This window comes from Pelophylax lessonae (assembly GCF_965119305.1).
Source record: "Pelophylax lessonae genome assembly, chromosome: 3".
NCBI lineage: Eukaryota > Metazoa > Chordata > Amphibia > Anura > Ranidae > Pelophylax > Pelophylax lessonae.
Window position 1 is genome coordinate 147,797,939 of NC_138770.1, and position 23,285 is coordinate 147,821,223.

General features: G+C 44.2%; 1 protein-coding gene across 2 annotated transcripts in view; it reads right to left on the minus strand.

The window, feature by feature from the left end:
• The window catches only part of ASAP2 (ArfGAP with SH3 domain, ankyrin repeat and PH domain 2), a 460,853-nt gene that overhangs the window by 70,330 nt on the left and 367,238 nt on the right, over nucleotides 1–23,285 (minus strand). For both annotated transcript variants that reach the window (XM_082252497.1, XM_082252496.1), the window contains exons 15-18: nucleotides 15,532–15,665; nucleotides 12,842–12,936; nucleotides 11,723–11,912; nucleotides 7,627–7,712 (exon numbers count right to left, since the gene is read on the minus strand). In XM_082252497.1, the coding sequence (XP_082108623.1) occupies nucleotides 7,627–7,712; nucleotides 11,723–11,912; nucleotides 12,842–12,936; nucleotides 15,532–15,665 (505 nt within the window). The remainder of the gene's footprint in view (nucleotides 1–7,626; nucleotides 7,713–11,722; nucleotides 11,913–12,841; nucleotides 12,937–15,531; nucleotides 15,666–23,285) is intronic.

Consider the following 23,285-nt stretch of genomic DNA (forward strand, 5'->3'; position numbering starts at 1 on the left):
CTTCTCTTCCCCTGGTGCAAAAAATTTTGTGCCCTGTAACGGGATCAGTGGTGAATTGTGTTTCCAATTTTCTTTTTTATGTATATTATCCCAAACCTTAATAGCATGTCTTGTGATTATATGCGTGTTAGTGTCCAGATTTCTAAACCTCTCAGGTATCCATATAACTTTTGCTAGGTGTGTACCACTCATCGTGCTTTCTATTACCACCCAATTTCTATCATTATTTTTTTTTGTCCATTCTATCACCCTTGTGAGTATTGCTGCAAAATAATAATTTTTAAAGTCGGGTAGGGCTAGTCCCCCTTGTCCCTTACCTTTACATAGTGTAGTGTACTTTACCCTTGGCTTTTTGTATTTCCAAATAAAGCGGGATATTAATCTTTTCAGTGTTTTAAAAAATACTTGAGGTAATGAAATCGGAATCATCTGAAATTTATATATAATTTTTGGCAGGATTATCATTTTTATCGTATTTATTCTCCCTATCCAGGAAAAAATTCTCGGAGATAATCTATTTAATTCTGATCTTACTTCATTCAGAAGTTCTAGAAAATTTGTTTTGTAGAGTTTTTCTGGAGTTGGGGTTAATTTTATCCCTAAGTATTTAATCTCATCTTTTCTCCAGTTGAACTGAAATTCTTTTTTTAACATCTCCTCTTCTTGTTTAGGGATATTAATATTTAATATTTCTGATTTTTTTTGATTAATTTTTAAATTGGATAGTTCTCCATATTGTTTCATTATTTTAATTATGTTGGGCAAAGTAATCCTCGGATTACTTATGTAAAGCAGGATATCATCTGCAAAGGCAGATACCTTATGCTCCACTTGTCCCACCTTTATGCCCCCGATGTCCACACTATTTCTAATAGTTGCCAGTAGTGATTCCAAAGATAAGACAAATAACATCGGAGACAAGGGACATCCTTGTCTTGTTCCATTGAGCATTTTAAACGAGTCTGACAAAGTTCCATTGACCTTTACCTTTGCAGTTGGTTGATTATACAAAGTTTTGATCCAGGCTAACATTCTAGGTTTTATTCCCAACTCCACTAGGGTGTTTATCATGAACTCCCAGTCTACCCTGTCAAATGCTTTTTCCGCATCTATTGACAGAAGTAGACTGGGAGCTCTGCTTTTTACCATATGGTCTATCAACAGTATAGTTTTTATCCCATTGTCCCGTCCCTGTCTCCCCGGGATGAATCCTACTTGATCATTATGTATCCACTCCCCCATTAGGTTCTTCATTCTAGTGGCCAAAATTTTTGTGAATAATTTAGTATCAACATTAAGTAGGGAGATGGGTCTAAAACTAGAACATAGTACCGGGTCTTTTCCCTCTTTCCGTATAACTGTGATTGATGCTGACAGGGCCTCTCTACTCATCTCGTACTGAGTCCCTATTCCGTTTATATATTCTTTAAATCTTGGGATTAAAATGTCCTTAAATTTTTTATAATAACCTATGGTAAACCCATCCGGTCCTGGGCTTTTACCTAGACTCGTTTCTTTAATAGCTCTCTCTATTTCTTGTTCTGAGATTGGTCTTTCTAGGAATGTTAACTTTTCCTCATCTATCTTTGTCAATCCTGCGTCTACAAGGTATTTTTTGATTTTCTCCCTCCTTTCTGTTTCATTCCCCTGTATCTCACCTTTCTTTACTGCATACAGATTTGCGTAGTAGTTTTGGAATTCTTTGGCTATTCCTGTCGTTGTTTGAATTATTTCCCCATTTTTATTTTTAATTTTATCTACAAAATTTTTTCCTTTCTTCTTTTTCAGGATTTTTGCTAGGTTTTTCCCAACCTTATTACTTTCAATGTATTTTTCTTTTATGCATCTTTTCATTTCCTGCTTTATTTCCTGTTCTAGTAGATCTTTCAATTCTTCTCTCTTCACCTCAAGTAAATTATTTATTAATATATCTTGTGTATTTTTATGTTTTTGCTCTAATTGATGTACTTCTGTCATTAGCCTAATCTTATCTTTTATTCTTTCTTTTTTCCTTTGGGTCCCCTTTGAGATAAATATGCCCCTCATATAAGCCTTATGAGCTTCCCATACCATGTCTTTTGGTGCATCTTTTGTATCGTTTATTTGAAAATAGAATTCCAACTCTTTCACTATTTCTTTTTCCCACTTTTTATCTCCAAAAATCTCCTCATTTATTTTCCAAGCATCCATCCTAGGCCGCTCTTTCGCCATTTTTATTTTTACCATAATGGGGGTATGGTCCGACCAAGTCTTGACCCCAATCTCAGCCTCGCTTACCCTTTCGATCCACCTATGTTCGATTAGTATATAATCCAATCTTGAGTATGTTCCATGTACACTTGAGTAACATGTATAATCTCTATCTTTCGGATGGAGAATTCTCCAAATATCTGCCAGTTGATTTGTAAATAATTTTTCCTTTATTTTCTTTGCCTGTACTTTATTTATCCGTAGGGTTTTTGATGTGGTATCTACTTTAGGGTCGAGGCAGAGATTGAGGTCCCCTGCCAGTATGACTCCTCCTTTTTTAAACTCCATTAATTTTCCCAGTACTTTACCTAGGAAGTCTACTTGTCTCTCATTAGGGCTATATATATTTACTAGGGTCAAATCTTCATCTCCTATTTTTCCTCTTAGAAAGAGGTATCTTCCCTCTGGGTCTACCATTCTCGACTCGAGAGCAAATCCAAGGTCCCTAGAGATGCCAATGGCTACTCCCTTGGACTTCCTCCCGGGTGAGTCCGCGTAATACCAGGTAGGATGGCTCTTAGAATATAATCTAATATTAGTTGCATGAGATAAATGAGTCTCCTGTAAGAATGTCAGATCTGCCTTCAAATAACTAATTTCTTTTAAAATTTTTTTCCTTTTTTCTGGAGAGTTTAAACCTCGGACATTGTAAGATAATATGTTAACTATAACCATTGTTTCTTAATCTTCATTACTGTCTTTCTCTATCATCTCTTCAACTCTAAGGTGGCCATAAAAACTGTTCAACCAACACCAGGGATCCCTAAGAGATGGCATTAATCCCTCTGATTTTTCTTGTCTTTTGGGTTCTCTTAATTCTTGTATTTTCTTATAGGAGACGTTTTGATCTATTGACTTCTTTTTCCCTCTTTCTTCCCCTTTCCTCTTCCCACCCCTACCCTCCCCTCCCCCAACTATTCCCGGTCCCTCCATCAGGGTTGTCGATTCTCCTTCCTCCCTTTCCAATCGACTTGTGGCCGAGGTCGAGCTCTGCTAGTGGTCACCGTTCCCTCCCATCTTCCCTACCGTAGGGTCTAATGGTGACGGCCCGCTGATCTCCATAGGGCCACCTGTTTTTTATTCTTACTTGCTCCTCCTCCCCTCCTCCCCTTCTTCCGCCAGCCCTCCCCCCCTCCCCCAATCCCCCCGGTCCCCCCAGTCCCTTTTCATCCTTTTGTTTTCATCTTTTTCTTCTGTTTCCACTGATTCAATTCTCCTTCATCAACTTCTTCCTCTGGGCACTCCTGGTCTGTCCAGCCTGGAATATCTATGAGTGGGATTTTTACTGCTTCACAAAAGTCTTTGGTTTCCTCTGGGTATCTAAGTAGTACTGTCCTCCCATCTCTTCTCACTCCTAAGCCTGCAGGGAAGTTCCAAAAGTATTGTATATCTTTTTTCTTTAATATTTCTACCATTGGTCTAAGAATGCGTTTTCTGTTAATTGTCTCTTTTGCCAGGTCTGGGAAAATCTGAATGTCCTCCCCGTCATATTTTAATTCCGGTCTACTTCTCATTTTCTCCCAGATCTGGGCCCTTGTCTCGTATTTATGGAATCTTGCAATCACATCTCTTGTTTTCTCTTTTGGTAGATTGGTTGGTTTACGCAACCTATGAATTCTCTCAAACTCAATTTTATCTGTGGTCGCCTTTCCCAGCAGAGGGTTAAATAACTTCTCCAGGGTTTCTTCTAATTTTTCTGTTGGCCCTTTCTCTGGTAATCCTCTTATTCTCAGATTTTTTCTACGATTTCTATTCTCCTGATCTTCGATTTTGTATAACATATTTCTCTGCTCCATTTTCATTTTTCTCATTTGTTCTTTTAGATTTTTTAGTTCTTTTCCTTGGGACTCCACCTTCTCTTCTATTTCTTCTACTCTGCCCAGAATATGCCCAAAGTCGACGTGTAAGGTAGCCATCTCGGCTTTGATGGATCTTTCAAGGCTGGCAAACATTTCCCGCATTTCTGATTTTGATGGTGGATAATCTTTTTCATTAAATTTCTCTTCTCTATTCATGTCTCCATCCTCTATTGTTATACTGCTTTCTCTTGACACTTGTAGGCTTTCTTCTCCACTTACTCCTATATGCTTTTGATTCTTAATTTTCTTGGTTCCCTCTGTATTTTGTTTGGGTCTAACAACCGGTTGATCCTCTTGCTGTGTGTTTTGATCTTTTCCCTCAGATGTCATGTATTTTTTAATTGTTCCTGGGCTTGCTGTAGTTTTTGGAGGTTTCCCTGCCACTTCCTTTGCCGGTTTACCTCTCATTGTGGATTCGGCTCTGGGGAATAAGCCCTCAGTATAGCTTCCTCTTATGTCTCAGTATGAACTAAATATCATATATATCATTCAGTGATTCAGGTAAGAGAGGTCCCACACTTTCTGCACGACAGTCTCCCTAGTTCTTAAGCTATAGACTCACGCATGATAATATAGCTGTGCTACCAGGGGAAGCAGTTTGTTGAAATCAAACGTATGAAAACCCTGGTGGTTTCCCCTCTCACTCAAGCACTCAGATTCCCGCACATTTCTCAATGCGCGCAAGTAAGATCTGAGGGGCCTCCGCACTCACCTAAGTGAGTAGAGTCTCGCACTTTTTCCAGGGCCGTTCAACTGGCTCCTAAGCATACACTCGTAAATAAATACTGTAGCAGTGCTTTCTAAGAAAGCTAGTATTTGAGATTGGTCATATAGGAATTCTGGGGGGTTTCCCCTCTCATTCAAACAGGCAGAGTCCCGAACCTTTTCAACACAAACCCACCTTCTCTTAAGCCTTATACTCATAGATGACAATATGTCTTTGCTTTCAGAGAGGGCCGGTATATTATATCCAATGAAGGAGGATTCTAGGGGGTTTCCCCCCTCCCTAAGTAAGCAGAGTCCCACACATTTTTTCCAAACAGTCCCGACAATTCTTAAGCTATACACTCATGAAAGATAATCTAGCAGTACTTCCAAGGAGGGCTGATATTGAAATCCTGTGCAATAAGTCCTGGGGGGTTTCCCCTCTACCATAAGTAAGCAGTGTCCCGCACAATTTTCAGAACCATCCCCCTGAATCATTAAACTGTAAACTCATAGATGAAAATATACAGATGCTTTCACAAAGGTCTGGGAATGAGATCAGGTGTAGTGCAATTCTATAGGGGTTTCCCCTCATACTTTGGTAAACAGATTCCCGCACATTTTTTCTCAACAGTCTCGTTGACTCTTAAGCTATATACTCCTGGGTGATAGTTTAACAGTGCTTCAAGGAAGGCTGATTTTAGGATCCAACGCAGGGGGGTTCTAGGGGATTTCCCCTCTCGCTTAAATAAGCATAGTCCCGCACTATTTTCAGATGAGTCCCTCTGTTCTATTAAACTGCATGCTCATAGATGATAATAAGACAGTGCTTTTTAAGAAGAGCTAATGTTGAGAAATAAACGTACAACCTCTCTGGGGGGTTTCCCTCGCACTCAAGCAAGCAGGGTCCCACACCACTTTTCCATCACAGTCACATTAGCTCTTAAGTTATATAAGTAAGCAGAGTCCCACACATTTTTTCCAAACAGTCCCAACAATTCTTAAGCTATACACTCATGAAAGATAATCCAGCAGTACTTTCAAGGAGGGCTGATATTGAGATCATGTGGAATAGAATCCTGGGGGGTTTCCCCTCTACCATAAGTAAGCAGCGTCCCGCACAATTTTCAGAACCATCCCTCTGACTCATTAACCTATAAACTCATAGATGAAAATATACTGATACTTTCACGAAGGACTAGGAATGAGATCAAATGTAGTGCAATTCTATAGGGGTTTCCCCTCATACTTTGGTAAACAGAGTCCCGCACATTTTTTCTCAACAGTCTCATTGACTCTTTAAGACATATACTCCTGGGTGATAATTTAACAGTGCTTCAAGGAAGGTTGATTTTATGATCCAACGCAGGGGGGTTCTAGGGGATTTCCCCTCTCGCTTAAATAAGCATAGTCCCGCACTTTTTTCAGATTAGTCCCTCTGTTCTATTAAGCTACATACTCAGATGATAATAAGACAGTGCTTTTTAAGAAGAGCTGATGTTAAAAAATAAACGTACAACCTCTCTGGGGGTTTCTCTCGCACTCAAGCAAGCAGGGTCCCACACCATTTTTCCATCACAGTCACATTAGCTCTTAATTTATACACTCCAAAATGATGATAGTATTTTTAAGAAAGACTGTTTTGATATCGTTCATATGAAAATTCTGGGGGGTTTCCCCTCTCACCAGTCCCCTTCGGCTAATCTGTGGCGTCCCTTGTAGAGTGGTATGGTGGGGATGATTACGATATCCAATGTTGCTGGGTCTCTCCAGACTGGATCCCTCCAGCACTGGCCCCTCGACGGTGTTCACTCCAATCAAACCTTCTCTCCTGATCCTGGACGCCGGCTCTCCCAGCTTCTCAGCAGCTCCTGCACTCGGCGGCCACCTCTCCAATACACAGCCGATTCCAGTCTCCCGGAGGGACCCAGGGTGCTCGTTCTCCCTCCTCCAAGCCTCGGGGGGGGTCGGCAACCAGGACCGGGTCGGGGCCTCCGGGTAGCGGGGTGGGTGGGGGGGCAGCGGGATCCAGCTAGGCAGGCCTCGAGGCTAGGTGAGAGAGCATTCCCTCACATCTCTCTGGGCGGTGGCTCAGAGACTCAGCAGGCCGTCGGGATCAGCTCCATTAGCAGGCTCCTCCCTCCATCCAGTGCCTGCTGTGTGAATTCTAATGTAGATGAGCCCTCTCTGAATCTGGGAATATACAACCCTTGCACCCTGCATAGTAACCATTGGTAGCAGCAATATCATGTGATATATAACAGGTGATAGTTGAAATGTGCTTCAACGACTGCAAAAATTGTACCTGGTTCACCCAGACATAATCTGCCTATCATCTACTTAAAGTATAACTATAGGCAGAACTTTTTTTTTTCTAGTCTTGAATAGAGTGCAGAGGGTTTAGGACACCGGTCAGTTTTTAATGACGTCTGCTAAACCCCCCCACCGTTCAGGAGATTCACCCTATTTGTCCTGTTTACCATCATCTTTGAAAGTGAAAGGTACAAGAAAATTGTCCCCAGAAAAGTAATAGAGGGGAAATCTTCCAATAGGGACACAAGGAATTCACCTAATTTGCAGGGATTTACTCTTACTTCCTGTTTGGCTATATCCCTGCAAAGGGACACAGATGGCAAAAAAAAAAAAAAAATCTGACAGGGGTTACAACCCTTCTATACTCTATCCAAAATAAGAAAAAAACTTTTGCCTATAGTTCTACTTTAACGTCATTATTGCTGTAGTTATACTGAAAGTCTTGTATTGCAGTGATGCTGTAAGTCTAATGTAATACTACAAGCTGGATTATACTTACCAATTTTGCATTAGGAAATCAACTATGTGCAAGGAAGTGCGGTCTACAGATCTAACAGCTAGATGTAGGGCCGTCTCCCCATGTTCCTAGAAAACAAAGTCACAATCAGCTATCTTTATCCAGACAGGCATCCTGGCTAACTGTTCAATAACCACCTATTAGACAGTGATTGCGTGCAGTCTGGTCAATTTGTGGAATATAACACACACACAGTGGATCTTCTATATCAAAGTTTCAGCAATGCCAAAGATAGATGTTCTACAACACAAGCTAGATTACAGATTTGCTGCTAATTTTCTCATGAATATGTGTGGTAGCACGGTGGCCTAATGGTTAGCACTCAGAGCCCTGTACAAGGGTTAGAATGCCATGATGGACTCACAAATCATTCTGGATTCTAGTGTTTATAACAGGGGTGGGGAACCTGCGGCCCGCACGATCGTTACGTCCGGCCTGCACAATAGTTGCGCCCCCCCCCCCCTGTGCCGCTGTGTCAGAAGGAGCAGATGGCTCCGTCCTGACACTGAGTCTCCGAAAAGGGTGAACCCGGGGCGCAGAGCAGAGCGCCCCGAGCCCGCCCATTTGTGTGACAATAGCGAATGAAAATTCGCTATTGTCTCACGGATCCTCCTCCTCCTTGGCCAATGCCATTGGCCGAGGAGGAGGCGGGACGTGGGAAGACTCGAAGTCTGCATTGAAAGGGGGCACGCTGTGGTCAGTCTGCATTGAAAGGGGGCACGCTGTGGTCATGCTGCATTGAAAGGGGGCACGCTGTGGTTTCTCTGCATTGAAAGGGGGCACGCTGTGGTCAGTCTGCATTGAAAGGGGGCACGCTGTGGTCTCTCTGCATTGAAAGGAGGCACGCTGTGGTCTCTCTGCATTGAAAGGAGGCACGCTGTGGTCTCTCTGCATTGAGAGGAGGCACGCTGTGGTCTCTCTGCATTGAGAGGAGGCACGCTGTGGTCTCTCTGCATTGAAAGGGGGCACGCTGTGGTCTCTCTGCATTGAAAGGGGGCACGCTGTAGTCAGTCTGCATTGAAAGGGGGTACGCTGTGGTCAGTCTGCATTGAAAGGGGACACGCTGTGGTGAGTCTGCATTGAAAGGGGGCACGCTGTGGTCTCCCTGCATTGAAAGGGGGCACGCTGTGGTCTCCCTGCATTGAAAGGGGGCACGCTGTGGTCTCCCTGCATTGAAAGGGGGCACGCTGTGGTCTCCCTGCATTGAAAGGGGGCACGCTGTGGTCTCCCTGCATTGAAAGGGGGCACGCTGTGGTCTCCCTGCATTGAAAGGGGGCACGCTGTGGTCTCCCTGCATTGAAAGGGGGCACGCTGTGGTCTCCCTGCATTGAAAGGGGGCACGCTGTGGTCTCCCTGCATTGAAAGGAGGCACGCTGTGGTCTCTCTGCATTGAAAGGGGGCAACTTTGTTAAATTCAAACTCCAGGCTCACCAGTCCATTAATTACATTCTTGTATTATCAAGTATTATATATCCAGAACCACCTTCCACACTTTAAGGCCACATTACGATAGATAACATAATCCAGCAAGGTGATCCCAGTGGCAAGGTTGTGGAGCCAGCATTGCCCTTCCACAAAAATTGAATTTTTGACTTACCGTAAAATCCATTTCTCTGATGTTCATTGAAAGACACAGCTCATGATTCTTAACAATCAGGTTATACTGCCCCCTACAGGAGTAGAACACTGGGCAGGAAAAAGCTTGACTACGCCTATGGGCAGTCCCAGGGTTTATACACCCACTCTCGGATATAGGCACTCAGTTTTGTTACAAGCTGTGCCAGAAGAAAGACAACTCCACAGAGGGATGGGTGCTGTGTCTGTCAAACATCAGAGAAATGGATTTTACTGTAAGTCCAAAATCCCATTTTCTGTTTCGTTCATTGACAGACACAGCTCCTGAATTTCTTATTCATTGGGACGTCCCAATGAAAAAAGCACATCCTTCGGATGTTTAGCCTGGGACACAGGGAAGGCAACACAATGTCTTTATTCAAAATGACAGTCAGAGACCATCTTAGGAAGGAATAATGGAAGCGAAGCACCACCTTATCCTTGTGAATCACCAATAAGGTGAACAACAGGACAATGCCGCCAATTCCAACACCCTGCACAAAGAGGTGATAGCCAACAAAAAAGGCCACCTTCCAAGCAGCGCAAGCAGGGAAACCTCCCGAATATTTTTAAAGGGAGGATTTGGGAGAGCTGAAAGCACCACATTAAGATCCCAGGAGGGAAGGAACCAAATGTCGTACACCCTGAAGAAAAGGTATGCACCAGGGAGTGTGAGGCCAAAAGGCCGTTGGAAAAAGACCACCAAATCTGATACCTGGTCCTTTGATGGTACTTGAGGCCAATTTCTGCTCAATCCCCCGTTAAAGGAAGGTTAAGATCCGATCCACCGAGAAGGAGCGAGGATGAACCCCAAGAGACTTACACCATGCAATGTACGTCTTCCACGTACGATGGTAGATCTTCCTAGAAGTAGATTTCCTAGCTTTCAACAGCGTAGGAATCACAGACAAACCGCCATCCTTCGGCACCTGGCATTCCACAGCCAAGAAGTCACATATAGCCGTGGCCTATATTTTTGTGGGCGCCCAACCGCTTTGACGCGTGCCCCAGCGGAGCCGACTACCCAGGGGCAGCGGAGGGGAGGGTGGATGTCCAAAAGGGAGGCAGTGGTTTCAGCCATCCTCACAGGGACTGCCTCACGTAGTTTCTGACTAGTAGGAAGCAAAGCCGCGGCCTACATTTTTGTCCGGATATGGCCGCATGAGGCGCGTACCTGCGGATGCTAAACTATCCGCTCCCCCAGCCCAACAACCACCACAGGGAGCCCAGAGGACATCCCTGCCCTAGTCACTAACCCCCAGGGTGGCAGGGAACCCTGCTCAATCCCCCGTTGCGCACCAGGAAAACCGGTCAGCAGCAACTCCAACCAGCCCCCCTTTAGAGCATGGAGCAACAGCCAGCTCATACCTCACCCAGGGATTGGGGGGGGGGGGGGCAACAGACCCACAGTGACCACCGAAATTTTAGAGAGGCTGTGGGGAAGAGTAGAAGGGGACAGCTACTTACCCCAACAAGAACAGGGTGGGCACCGCTTCAGACAGACCATCGCATCATAATGTGGGTGCTGTCGGCCAGGAGAAAAGCTGCAACTCGGGTCGAGGCCAGGTCGTATGCGTCCTCGCGAGAGACGTTTAACTCGCAGGCCAGCCCCCGTGGGACTATGTCGCTGGCCAAACTGGGGGGGACCCTCTCGATCTAGATCGCCCAGTCCGGCTATTGATTGTAAATTCTCACAGGAACAAAACAAAGATAGGAAAAAATTCCATTTAAAAAGAAAAAAAAAATTGCCAGGACCAGAGATCCCAGCAAGGAACTAGGTCCTTACTCCTGACTAGGCAGAAAGAAAAAAAAAAATCTATAGCTGAGAGTGGGTGTATACCCCCTGGGACTGCCCATAGGCGTAGTCAAGCTTTTTCCTGCCTAGTGTCCTACTCCTGTAGGAGGCAGTATAACCCAATGGTTATGAAGAATCAGGAGCTGTGTCCTTCAAACAAAAGAGAAAAATATTTTTCAGGAAGAACCAACCACACTGCACCACAGGAATGCCTCTTTATTGATGAAGTAACGGTATTTACAAATATATTTTTGTTAACTGTATAGGATGTCTAGCTAGAATAAGGGATGACCTTTCTGAGTGTGGGCAGGGTTATATGGATTCTATAGGGGTGGACCCAGACAAAGCTTTTGCCAGTATCCCATCACCTAAATCTAGCATCATATAATCCATGGTCTTCAAAATTATTCCTGTGTTTTGCACTGTACGATAAAGATAAAAAAAAAAAAAAAAATATATATATATATATATATATATATATATATATATATATATATATATATATTCCAAAAAGTGATACATCACTAACTACTGGTAAGATAGTTCTGGACTATACTGGACATTGCATGTTTGGATGTGTTGGGGACATTAGACTTGTAGGGACTGAAACTGATGCAGAATATATCAGCGCTACACAGTTGCAGACAATAAAAAGGTAGGTGCACTTACATGGCCATTAGCTAGTGGAATGGTTTCTGTAAGGTCCACACCATCAGCGTGCAATTGCACAAGTGCATATATGTCTCTGGTTTTGACGGCGTCACACAGACCGTGCAGTTTAGATGCATTGTCAACATATTTCTTCCTTGCATATCGTTTCTCAATGTACTTTGCAGTAATATAATCTTTCCTAGCATTCCTGAAAAAGAGGAAAAAAGAAGTACAATGAAACGGGTATAAAGGTATCAATTATGGATAACCAGTAGATTTACAAATGTTGTGGCACTGCAAACACAAGCATGCTCAGACACAGGGCAAAGGATATTGTTTAGGACTACCAAGACATGAATGACACGGCTCTTTCAGACTCCACCCTCAGAGACCTCAATGGACAGTATGCTCAATGGAACAGAAACTTGCAAATAAACGTGATGGCTCTGTATATTCTCAACTGCATAGAGACTTGTGAATCCTCTGTGCAAACTTGCAAGCCCTAACCCCCCTTAAATGCTGCTGCCCACAACAGTCTAGGTGTGTCCTGAGAAATAACAAGAGGCAAATTATAGTCAGTTTAAGGTTTGATAATGATTCTTATTCTGCCTATACTAAAGTGGGTCTTGTATAAAAAAAAGTGACATTCAGCCAGCATTTGTTGAGCAAGAATGCTGACTGCAATGTATATGCAGATGACCACCAGTATACCATATGAACATGGTGTATGATAATGCACATGCAGCACAGCTCATGTGTAAAATGTAATAATATAATCTACAAATTAGTTTCAAGTAAACTATATAGCAAACACTCTAAATAAGCACTAGAAATATGTATTCATCATTCTTTCATTTGAAATATTTCTGGGAATTGGGATGCATAAAGTTGGGGTTGTGTAAGACTATACCCCCACACAGTCCTCAACAAATAGGCAAGCCTATGTCCCTTATTGGGCCCCTGGGCAGGGGAAGGGGGCTGTTTTAAATACCACATCATCTGTTCTAATAATGTAGTTATCCTCTAAGGAACTTTCTATTACATTCTTCTATAACAAATTGTTAGATGTTTGTTGAGCAGATATGGAAACACTGGAATTCTGGGTGTTTATGTGAGTGTGATCTCACTGTAACTCACATGTCACTACTGGATACAGGTTTCACAGTATCGTCAGCAGGCAGGCCGGCCTCCATGATCTCATTAAATGCTATATTCCCAATGTTTTTGGCAAGCTGGAAAATAAGTTCAACACTTTTAAAAACAAGTTCAGCAAATGTGATAAACAGTGATTTTCAAACTCAACAATTTTTAGAGGAAGAAAAATAATTTAAGCACACCCAAATAGACTGCTCATCAAATCTCTTAGGGGCAACATTTTTAAACATTTGTAAATGTCCTGCACTAATCAATACATGAGCCAGTTCTACAAAAAAACATTAGTCTAATTATATTTTTCATAACCCAAAGACTGCAATGTGTTTCCAAAGGACTGCAGAGGCAGATCTCTACTTTAAATTTTCCAGCTTTATGCCTTCCCATGGTCTCACAATAAAAAATAAATAACAAGACTTCCTTGTAATATAAACCAGGTGAGCAAGGCTGGGGTACAGAAATCCCACTAGTGGAAAGATGCAGGAAGGTTGGGCAGCAGGAGCTCTAAAGCCGAACTTCAGCCTTTCAGTCTTGCAAAGTTTCTCACAGTGTGCATTGGAAGCTGCAGAAACTTAGATAGATCCTGCCTCACTTTCTGGCAGGAGGGCATCCATCATCATCTAATCCTCTTATTTTGCATGTAAGAATTAGAGCTCTTTATTGGCTAAGGCTATAAATGTATAATAGGGATCTGTGACATTTATGACTAGAACAAACAAATGGTAACCAACCAAACCTATACCTTGGGCGGTGGCCATTTGTTTGTACTGTTGGTGCATTGGTGAGGGGGCACACTGGATACCTTCACTACCATTGTGCTATTGCTGGGTGTCCAGTGTATTTCCTATACATTTAAGGAGGGGGTGGGCTCCATCCAGGCATACTTCCCCTTATCTATCCATTATTACAGATGTTCTCCAATTTGGAGGCTCTCAAATGTTAGAGAGTTAGGATTGCAGTATAATGGGGTGCCGGGATGTGACCTCTGTAGCTCTAGCATGTATTTGCAAACTAAACCTCTGGATTTAAACGTGAACTGTTAGACAGGACAATTCGGTTTGTTGCAGACTGCCAAGTGAGCTAAGAATTTTCTTTGTTGTTTTTTGACATTTTTTAATACACTGTCAGGAAAATTCAAAATAGCCCTAATGATAAATTTTTGGCAGTATATCTGAAAAACTACATGCAATTCAGGCATTTGCACCAGTGTCAGTAACTTTACAGACACATCCTGAGAATTCAAGAATTTCTTACTACCATCACATTAAGAACCTGTCGCTACCACAGCAACAAATTCTTAAAGAATTACGACCAGATCTCAGATTAGGAAACTGGCCAATATTAAGATAAACTCTGAGCTAGCATACAGGAGGTCAAGGCCCTGAATAGTGGCTATGGACCCCCCCCACTGCCGTATGCTGTCAACTAAAAAGCAGACCCGATTAAGATGATTCTCCATCAGGTTCTGCTCAACCCAGTACAAAACTCCTCAGACATGCACCTATCAGTGCGGTGGGCGCAATTACTGGGGAGGGAGGGAGTGCACTGAGGAAGGTGTGTCCACTCTGATCTTAGTGCAGACACAGACAAATTCATGTACGGGCCTCTAAAAGGTACATGAATTATAAAATCAAATTAAACAGTCCAGCATGCAGTGCTCTGTGTCTCCAAAAGGCCTACTGAGGAAGCCAATATGAGGGCGCAACACGTTGGGATGGAGGAGCCGAGCCCGTGATGTCACGCCACTGCTGCAGCGGAGATTGTAGTGGTGAGCTGGCTGACGAGTTGTTTTAAGTTTTAAGTGTAAGTGTTTTTAATAGTGGGGGATAATAAACCGGTTTGAAATGGAGTTGCCCTTTTGTTTCTTATAATATATGGTGGTGTCTACAGAGGAGATGGACTCAACCCCCAGGAGTTGAAGAAGGGAGTGAGCGGGTCTCTTCCATGAGAGGTTGACATCAGTCAGATAGTGGTGATGAGCGTTTGATTATTCTGTAAGAGACGAGTAGGCATTTCATGTGGTGGTGGATAAACACTTGTCACAAGAAGATTTGGAGAGGCTATTTTTGGAGACACAGAGCACTGGGTGCTGGACTGTTTAATTTGATTGATTTATGATTTGCATATAGTTTATCTATGGACTTTATGTTAATTTACACATGAAAAGTGTTGTGCTTCACTGTATGGTATAAGTATTTAATTCTGAGGGTGAAAACACCTTGATTAGTGTTCTTAGCTGGCAACACATGAGAATTTTTCTCTTTTGTGCTTTGGTACACAATTTGTTATATTCATTTAGGTTTACACCAATTAGGAGGTTTTAAATTGAATATTTTTTGGCAGCGCGGATTGATTTAAATACACTTTAGGTACATGAATTGGGAACAAACACTGACACCTTTGGTGCTGCACTCCGAGTTCTAAAGGGTGTCTATGACACCCTTAAAACACCCCCAAGTGTCTGAATTTTTATTTATATAGGCAATGAATTTCTCAGTAAATTTACTCTCTTTACAGGAGGAACTACATTATACTATACTGTACATAATTTACAAGACATACTAAAGGACATTACAGGGAGGACGTTTAACATCTATAATTACAAAAACGCAGACATTTATAAAGGACAGGAATCCAATGATAGTAATCATACTGGAAGTATCACCATGTCATACCAGCAGTTCCGAAGTTCCCAGGACATCCAGTGTTAGGGACTGTATTCTGGAGTAATGCACTCCAAGTTCTCTGTGAATTCCTGAGCACTCAATACATGTCAGTATACCCAGATTAGTAGAAAGCCAGGTAGGGTCTGAAGGAAAGAAAAAAAAAGTTTAGTTAATAGGACCACTAAAACGGCAACAGCAAGTTCTAAAAGCGTTAATAAAAAGTCTACTAAGAACATCACAACTATGTGTCTACACCTATACATTATAATTTTCATTTAGAAGTGTATCCGTTGTGGATATTTTTTTAACTTATTCATGACAAATGTCTCTATACATGTGTAATAATATCTCTCACCCACAGGTACTTTAGTGAGCTTTGACGTTGTTTATTTAAAGATGGCTGCTGCATATCCCATTGACCATGTGGTTTTGGAGGGAAGTGAAACCATGTGTTGCTGACCTCATCTACAAAATGAAATGTGAGTGGTCAAGAGGCATGATTACATCCTGTGGGTGGTCTCTGGTATACAGGACTATAAAAAGAGTTCATAGCATGAGGAATAGGATGTTTTTTTGGAGTTGTGGAAAGACCAAGCATGCAGCCAGGATTTCTTATTGTCCTGTTCCACCAGCTATCCAGTGTAAGCTGAGGACATTCAACTGCCAAAAATATTATTTGATATTTTGGGATATTGGGAATAGGAGTGCATGTTTAAGTTGTGGCATTTTGTGTAACATTTATGGTACATTTTATGTGTAAGGAAATGTATGTATTTTGATGTCTAGTAAAGTTTTGTTTTATGCTTTTTTTTTTTTTTTTAAAACAGTGAGGTTTATTGAAACTTTTGGTACAATACAAAAATAAACCGTGCATTGAAACTGCGATCAGATTCATAACACACAGGGGTACAAAAATACAAATATACACAGTGATTAACACTTAGAAACAGAGCAGACATAGTAAAAATAAGGCAGTAGTCAGTTACTTTCTGTCGGCCCAACACTCAAGCAGACAATATTGGTTTAACAGGGGCGGTCAGCATAAAGTAGTTACCCACTTCACTACTGAGCCGTATCAGGGCACTGCACCCATTTGTCCCAAATCTTGTTGAACTTCTGATGGCACCCCCTATGTTTATATAAAAGTTTATGAAATGGGATGACACTATTAATTTCCTTAATCCACAATCCTAGAGTAGGAGGAGTAGGTCTCATCCACCGCCTGGCTATCAATTTACGTGCTATAAACAAAGTTTCCTGAAGAAATATGACAGTGGATTTGGGCATCTCTCCATCCGGATAGACCCCCAGGAGACACTCCTTAGGAGAGAGTTGTAGAGGAGACCCCATTTTGTCATGCAGAAATGTGACTACTTGTTGCCATAGAGTCTGTAATTGGGGACAGCTCCACAATAGATGAAAGAAGGAAGCATCAGGGTCTCCGCACATAGGACAAGAGGGGACCAAGTCAGGGTGATATTTGGACAGTCTAAGTGGGGTGAGATAAGCCTGGTGTATTATAAAGGTCTGGGTTAGGCGATCCGACAGTTTTGGCGACACTCTGCGGCACGTCTCCAGGGCATCCTCCCATTCCTCATCCTCCATGGCCCCCACACTGCGCTCCCAGCGGGTCTTAAGTGCAAAAGCTAAAGTAGTCGAGGAAGGTGTGTGAAGTTCAGAGTAGAACATGGAAATGAGGTGACTGGGTTCTGTACTTTTAACAATCTCAAGGGTGGTAACCGATTCTATCTCAGGAGGGCCGTCAGGGAATTGAGATCTATAGGCATGGGAGAGCTGTAAGTATCTGTAGTGCATGGGGCCCTGGAGCGCAAACTGGTCTCGCAAGGTCTCGTAAGACCGTAGACCAGTGGTCGTGGAGATATGGCTAAGGAGAAAATACCCCTCCCACTCCATACCGACAGGTCAGGGATGGAGAGGAACTCACGCAATGTACTATTATGCCACAGAGGGGTGAATGTGTGGAATGGAGGGCACCGAAGCCTGGACGCTACCACCTCCCAGATCCGACAACAGTGATATAGAAGAGATCTGGGGCACAGGGGCTCCGGCGAGCCCCTGACGCCCCTAAGGATAACTAGGAGGGGGTCCCCGAGGGGATGAGCCCACCCAGGGCAGAGCAGGGTCAAGAAGCGTTCTCTATCCGTTTTATCTATGTGAAAGAACTGGGACAACTGAGCTGCCAGATAGTACAGATTAAAATCCGGCAGGGCCAACCCCCCTAGATTTGTAGGATTCTTGAGTTTGCGCCAGGAGATCTTGTGCCGGTTAGCACCCCAAACAAAGGTCTTGAGGAGTGATTCCATCTGCTTAAACAGCCTGAGTGGCAGGTAAATAGGAGAGTGCCATACAACATAGAGAATTTTGGGAAGGAGAATCATTTTAATTAAATTGACTCTACCCATCACTCCCAGAGGTAATTTGGACCATACTTGAATTTTAGCCTTAAGCAGAGGGAACAAGGGTTGAACGTTATCCGGGACATAATCTGCTGAGCTAGCTGTCACTTGAATCCCTAAGTATTTAATGCGGGATACACATTGTAGGGCCGGGTTTGCGGGGGCGATCGCCTGCGGGCTCTCGTCAAGCGGGAGAATTTGTGACTTATCCCAGTTTATCTGAAAACCGGAGAATCGTCCGTACCGTTCAATTAAAGAAAGGGCTGTGAGCAGGGATTCTCGAGAGTCTTCCAAATATAACAAAGTGTCATCAGCATACATGCTGATTTTCTCCTCCAGCGGTCCCTTACGTAGGCCACGAATCCCGGGATGTGCTCTAATGGCCATCGCCAGGGGTTCCGCGGCCAGGGCATACAGCAGGGGGGAGAGGGGGCACCCCTGTCGAGTGCCACGGGATAAAGGGAAGGCGGTCGACTGCCAGCCGTTGGCCAGGACCCTAGCTACCGGGGCGCTATATAGAAGTTTGACCCACTTAATAAAATTAGGTCCAAAGCCGTATCGGTCCAGGCAGGTCCATAGAAATGGCCACTCTACCGAGTCGAATGCTTTAGCCGTGTCCAAGGAGACCACCACCCTGCCACCCATTCCGTCGTGTTGTGCCTGGAGATTCATGAATAACCGGCGAAGGTTAAATGAGGTGTTCCTTCCAGGCATGAACCCGGCCTGGTCCGAGTGTATGAGTGAAAGGATCACCTTGTTAAGACGGAGGGATAAAATTTTCACAAGGATTTTAGTGTCTACTGGGAGCAAAGAGATGGGACGGTAAGACTCTGGGGCGTGTAAGTCCTTGCCCGGCTTGGGGATGAGCACAATTAGCGCCTCCCGCATAGAAGGGGGTAGGGCTGCATCTTTGAATAGAGATTGAAACAAAGCCAATAATTTAGGAGAAAGGAGTTCCGAATATTGGGAGAAGAATTCAATCGGGAGGCCGTCTAGGCCGGGGGCCTTAGATCTAGGGAACTTGGACACGGCTGCTGCAATCTCCTCCACAGAAATGGGTGCCTCGAGGGTCGCCAACTGGTCGGGTGTCAAAGTGGGAAAGTCAATAGAGTCCAGAAAGTCATGCATGTCAGTGCAGTCAGCGGGGGCCCTAGAGGTGTAAAGTGTACTAAAAAATGATCGGAAACACCGTGTCACCGCAGCAGGATCAGTGATCTCATTACCCAGGTCATCCTTTAAAGTAATAACTACCGGGGGCCTATCCTCACAATGGACTAAATATGCGAGGAGTTTCCCCGCCCGCTCTCCATGTGCAAACAGATTCTGCTTCTGAAAAAACATCTTAGATTTCGCCTTCTCATATTCAAGTTGGGAAAGGACTTTAGAGGTCAATTTATACTGGGATTCATGTGTCGGAGTCGGGTCCGCCATAAAGGCCTGTTCAGCTTCAATTAGATTTGTCGTTGCCCTGGAGATCTCCTCAGCAGCCCGCGCTCTAACAGCTTTGATTTTGGAAATCATAGTGGATCTGGCGAACAGTTTAAATGCCTCCCACACTGCAGCCGGGGAGGCAGTGCCCTCATTATCAGAAAAGAATTGTGTCCAGGTCCCCTCAATGTCGTTCCCATCAGACACCAAGGGGAGCCAGGCGGGATTCAGGCGCCAGGCCGGGGGAGGTCTATTGCAGGGCAAGGACAACAGTATCCAATAAGGGCAGTGATCAGACAGAGTCCGTGGGGCGAAGCCTGCCGCCAGTAACCTGGGGAGCAGGGTTCGAGACAACAATATCAGATCAATGCGTGACATAGAATGGTGTGCAGCCGAGAAACAGGAGTACGCACGCTGAGCGGGGTATTTGCTGCGCCAAGAGTCGGCCAAACCAAAGCTCTCCAACAATCGGGAGAACCTGGTCGGGGACGACCCCGGCGGCGCCTGGGAGGCGCCACCGGATCTATCCAGACCCGAGTCCATCACATTGTTAAAGTCGCCCAGCCAGATCACCGGGCCCCCGGGCATTGTGCCATAAACGCCAATCCCTCCATTATAATCACAGCAGAGTAAGGGGGGGGGCACATAGAAAGCCATCAGCAGCATCAATTCCCCATAGACTGACGTTTTGAGAAAGACATATCTACCCATTGGGTCAACCTGAGATCCTAGGAGCTGGAAATGTACCGATTTGGCCACCAGAAGCGCCACACCCCTGGAGTGCGAGCTATATGCAGAGTGCTGCACCCAGCCAACCCAGGGCCGTTTGAGAGACTGTTGTACGCGGCCCTCCAAATGTGTCTCCACCAGTACTATAATATCAGCCCGTACACGGCGTAAAACATTAAAGACAGCCGTCCGTTTAATCTTATCGCGCATACCCCTGACATTCCACGTCAACAATTTCAATGCGGCCATGGCAGGGGTAATACGGAGCGTGGAGCGGAGGCTCCCAGGATCTTAGGCAATAAGGCCACAGAACTAACAAGTCCACGGTCATACACTAGCATTAATAAACGGCAGCAAAAGAGCAGGTAGTTATTACTTGAGGTCAATGTGCATAGAACAGAAACAGTATAGAGATTGTACCAAATATAAACTGTAAACAATGGTAATACCCCAATCCCCCCTCCCTGCCCTGCACCAACCCCAACTTGTGCGGGCTTGTTCCCAAACAAGTGCCTCAACCAGAACAGGCCCACATGCGACTGGTAAAGAGCAAGATCAGGAGGCCAGGGACCCCCAGGATAGTCAGCAAAAATACAGCAAAATACAACTAGGACAAGCAAAGGGGCCCGGGGGCCCAGGTCCAACAGAAGTCGCAGGGGGCAACAGGGGAGTTGGGCACAAACACACGCCTGAGCGGGTGTAGGGGGCGAAAACCAACAGGTGTATCGCTGGGTAGCAAAGCCTATGGGCAGGTGGAAATCCATAGGAAGAGAACAGAAAAATCAGTTCCATCTGTGGAGCTAGGGCGCTCCGCCGGTCAAACACAGGAGCAGTAGTGCAGGGAAACGAGGGGGGAGGGGGGGGAAGGGGGATACAAAGTCTTGAGTTCTGCAGGATCTACAAAACCCCCTCCACCTCTGCAGCAGCGTAAGGCATAGGCAATCAGGGAGAAAGTATCATGAAGTCGCCAGGGCAAGGTGGTCAGGCTCTAGCTTCCAGTCCCTCTAACCAGGAGATGGCGGCTTCCGGATCCTCAAAGAAGTGGGCTCGGTCCTCACCCTCCACTCTAAGACGGGCCGGGTACAACATAGAGTATTTAATATTCTTGATACGCAGCCTGCGTTTGACCTCCAAAAAGCTCTTGCGGCGCCTCTGGACTTCAGCAGAGAAGTCGGGGAAAAATCGCTATTTTGTGATTTCCAAATGGAATGTTCCCCTTAACTCTGGCCAGGCGTAATATGGCATCTCTGTCCCGATAGTTCAGGAATTTAGCGATGAATGTGCGGGGGGGTGCTCCCTGAGGGGGGGGGACGCCCCGAGAGGCGATGTGCACGTTCCACAACAAAAGTGGATGAAAAGGATTCTCTGCCATATGTCTGAGTGAGCAATTGTTCCAAATAGGATGAGGGGTCTGCACCTTCAGAGCCCTCCGGGAGGCCAATGAACCGCAGGTTACAGCGGCGCAGCCTATTCTCCATGTCATCTTGTTTTTGGAGGATAAGGTGTACTTGTTGCTGCAGCCTGTCTGAGGAGCTTTGCAATGGGGGGAGGGAGTCTTCCACCTCGCTAATTCTGTGTTCAGCCTCACCAACTCTGTCCCTTAGCTTCTGCATATCCTGACGCATCAAAGATATATCTACCTTCACCTCCTCGATTTTAGTTGTCAGCATGGTCTGGCAAGTGGCAATCGCTTCCAAAACCTTGGATGTAGCAGGGCTCTCAGGCTCCTCCACCACAAGCGACGGGCCGGTGCCATCTTGGATCGGGGCCTCCTTCTCCAGCCTCCGGAATGCAGCTAGTTTTGCCGCAGCTTCAGAGCCTTTCTTCGGCGGAGACATGCGGAGGTCAGTGCCGCGGGTGTGCGGGAGGTGAAGGGAGGATTATCGTGCCCGGAGGGCTGCAGGATTAGCGGTAAAGGATATCGGTCCGGCGGAGCTCCTCTCACACACGTCCTCTCACATGCTGCGCCAGGCCACGCCCCCCCCCTTGTTTTATGCTTTTTATCAAAACTGCTCTTGGTGTTTCTGTTTATTCTAAATATTCACTGGATATTTACATGGCTGTCCAGTATACCTTTATTATAAATTGCCACAAAAATTGCATCAAAAGTTACCACATTTGATACAATAAGCTACATGCACAGACATAAGAATTTTACTGGCAGAAAAGTTCCTGTATAATGAGTAATATGCTTGCGTTTAGATAAGTTTTAAGATCCGTATGCATTTAAACACATAAAATTGAAGTTCTATATCTACTTATGCTTTTTTTCCAATCCTAGAACACACTATCTACATATATGAATATACAAAGTGTTTACATGCAAAAGTGAGTAAAATGCATTTCCTCAGATGCAGATTTTACAATTCTGGTTACGATCTGAACACAGTGCATGTTTATGCACCTTTCTGCATGTCCCCATTAAAAACAATACACCTGCATTCAGATCTGTACACAAAAAAAAAAAAAAAAAAAAAAAAAAGCTTTGAAAGGCCCCTTTCTGTTTCTAGCCGTGGGCACATAATTTTACTGTGGAGACTGATTACCTAAGATAAATACCATTATTGGTTAAAAAAAAAGTCTGCAAAATTACTTTTTATTTTTTTGCTCTTGGGAGAACTGGACAGGAAATCATCAGTGTGTCTGAAAATACCTTCATTTTAAAGGCACAATCCATCCATAAGTGATATCTAAATTACAGGTAGAGTCTAGTTGGCTGAGTCACCCACTATCTCATCTCTTGGGGACTCCAGTGGCGCGTATCTGCATCATAGTTTCTAGCCCTGTTCCAATCACCCACCTTAGAGTGCCCCTCCTGTTGCACTCTCCAGATATAAAATTAAGAATCCAGCAGGAAGACACTTTGGTAAACAACTACAAAAAGAGTAGTGCAATGTTACTATGGTAACATTATATTGCTCTGGTGACAGTGTGTTAAAAAAAGAAAAATCGTAAAAACAAGAAAAAAATAAATTAAATAAAACAAAATTGAAACCTCCCCCCTGAACAGTCGCCAGTCTGTCCCTGATCACCGCCATACCAGTTATATGACAACGCTATACTGCACGGGTGACAGTATATAAAAAATAAAATTGTGTTTTTATTCATTTTCCAAAAATAAATAAAAATCCAGCAGCTTGTCATGCATAATCCCAGGTCTATGCCACCCCCTGCAATATGGTATCGTAA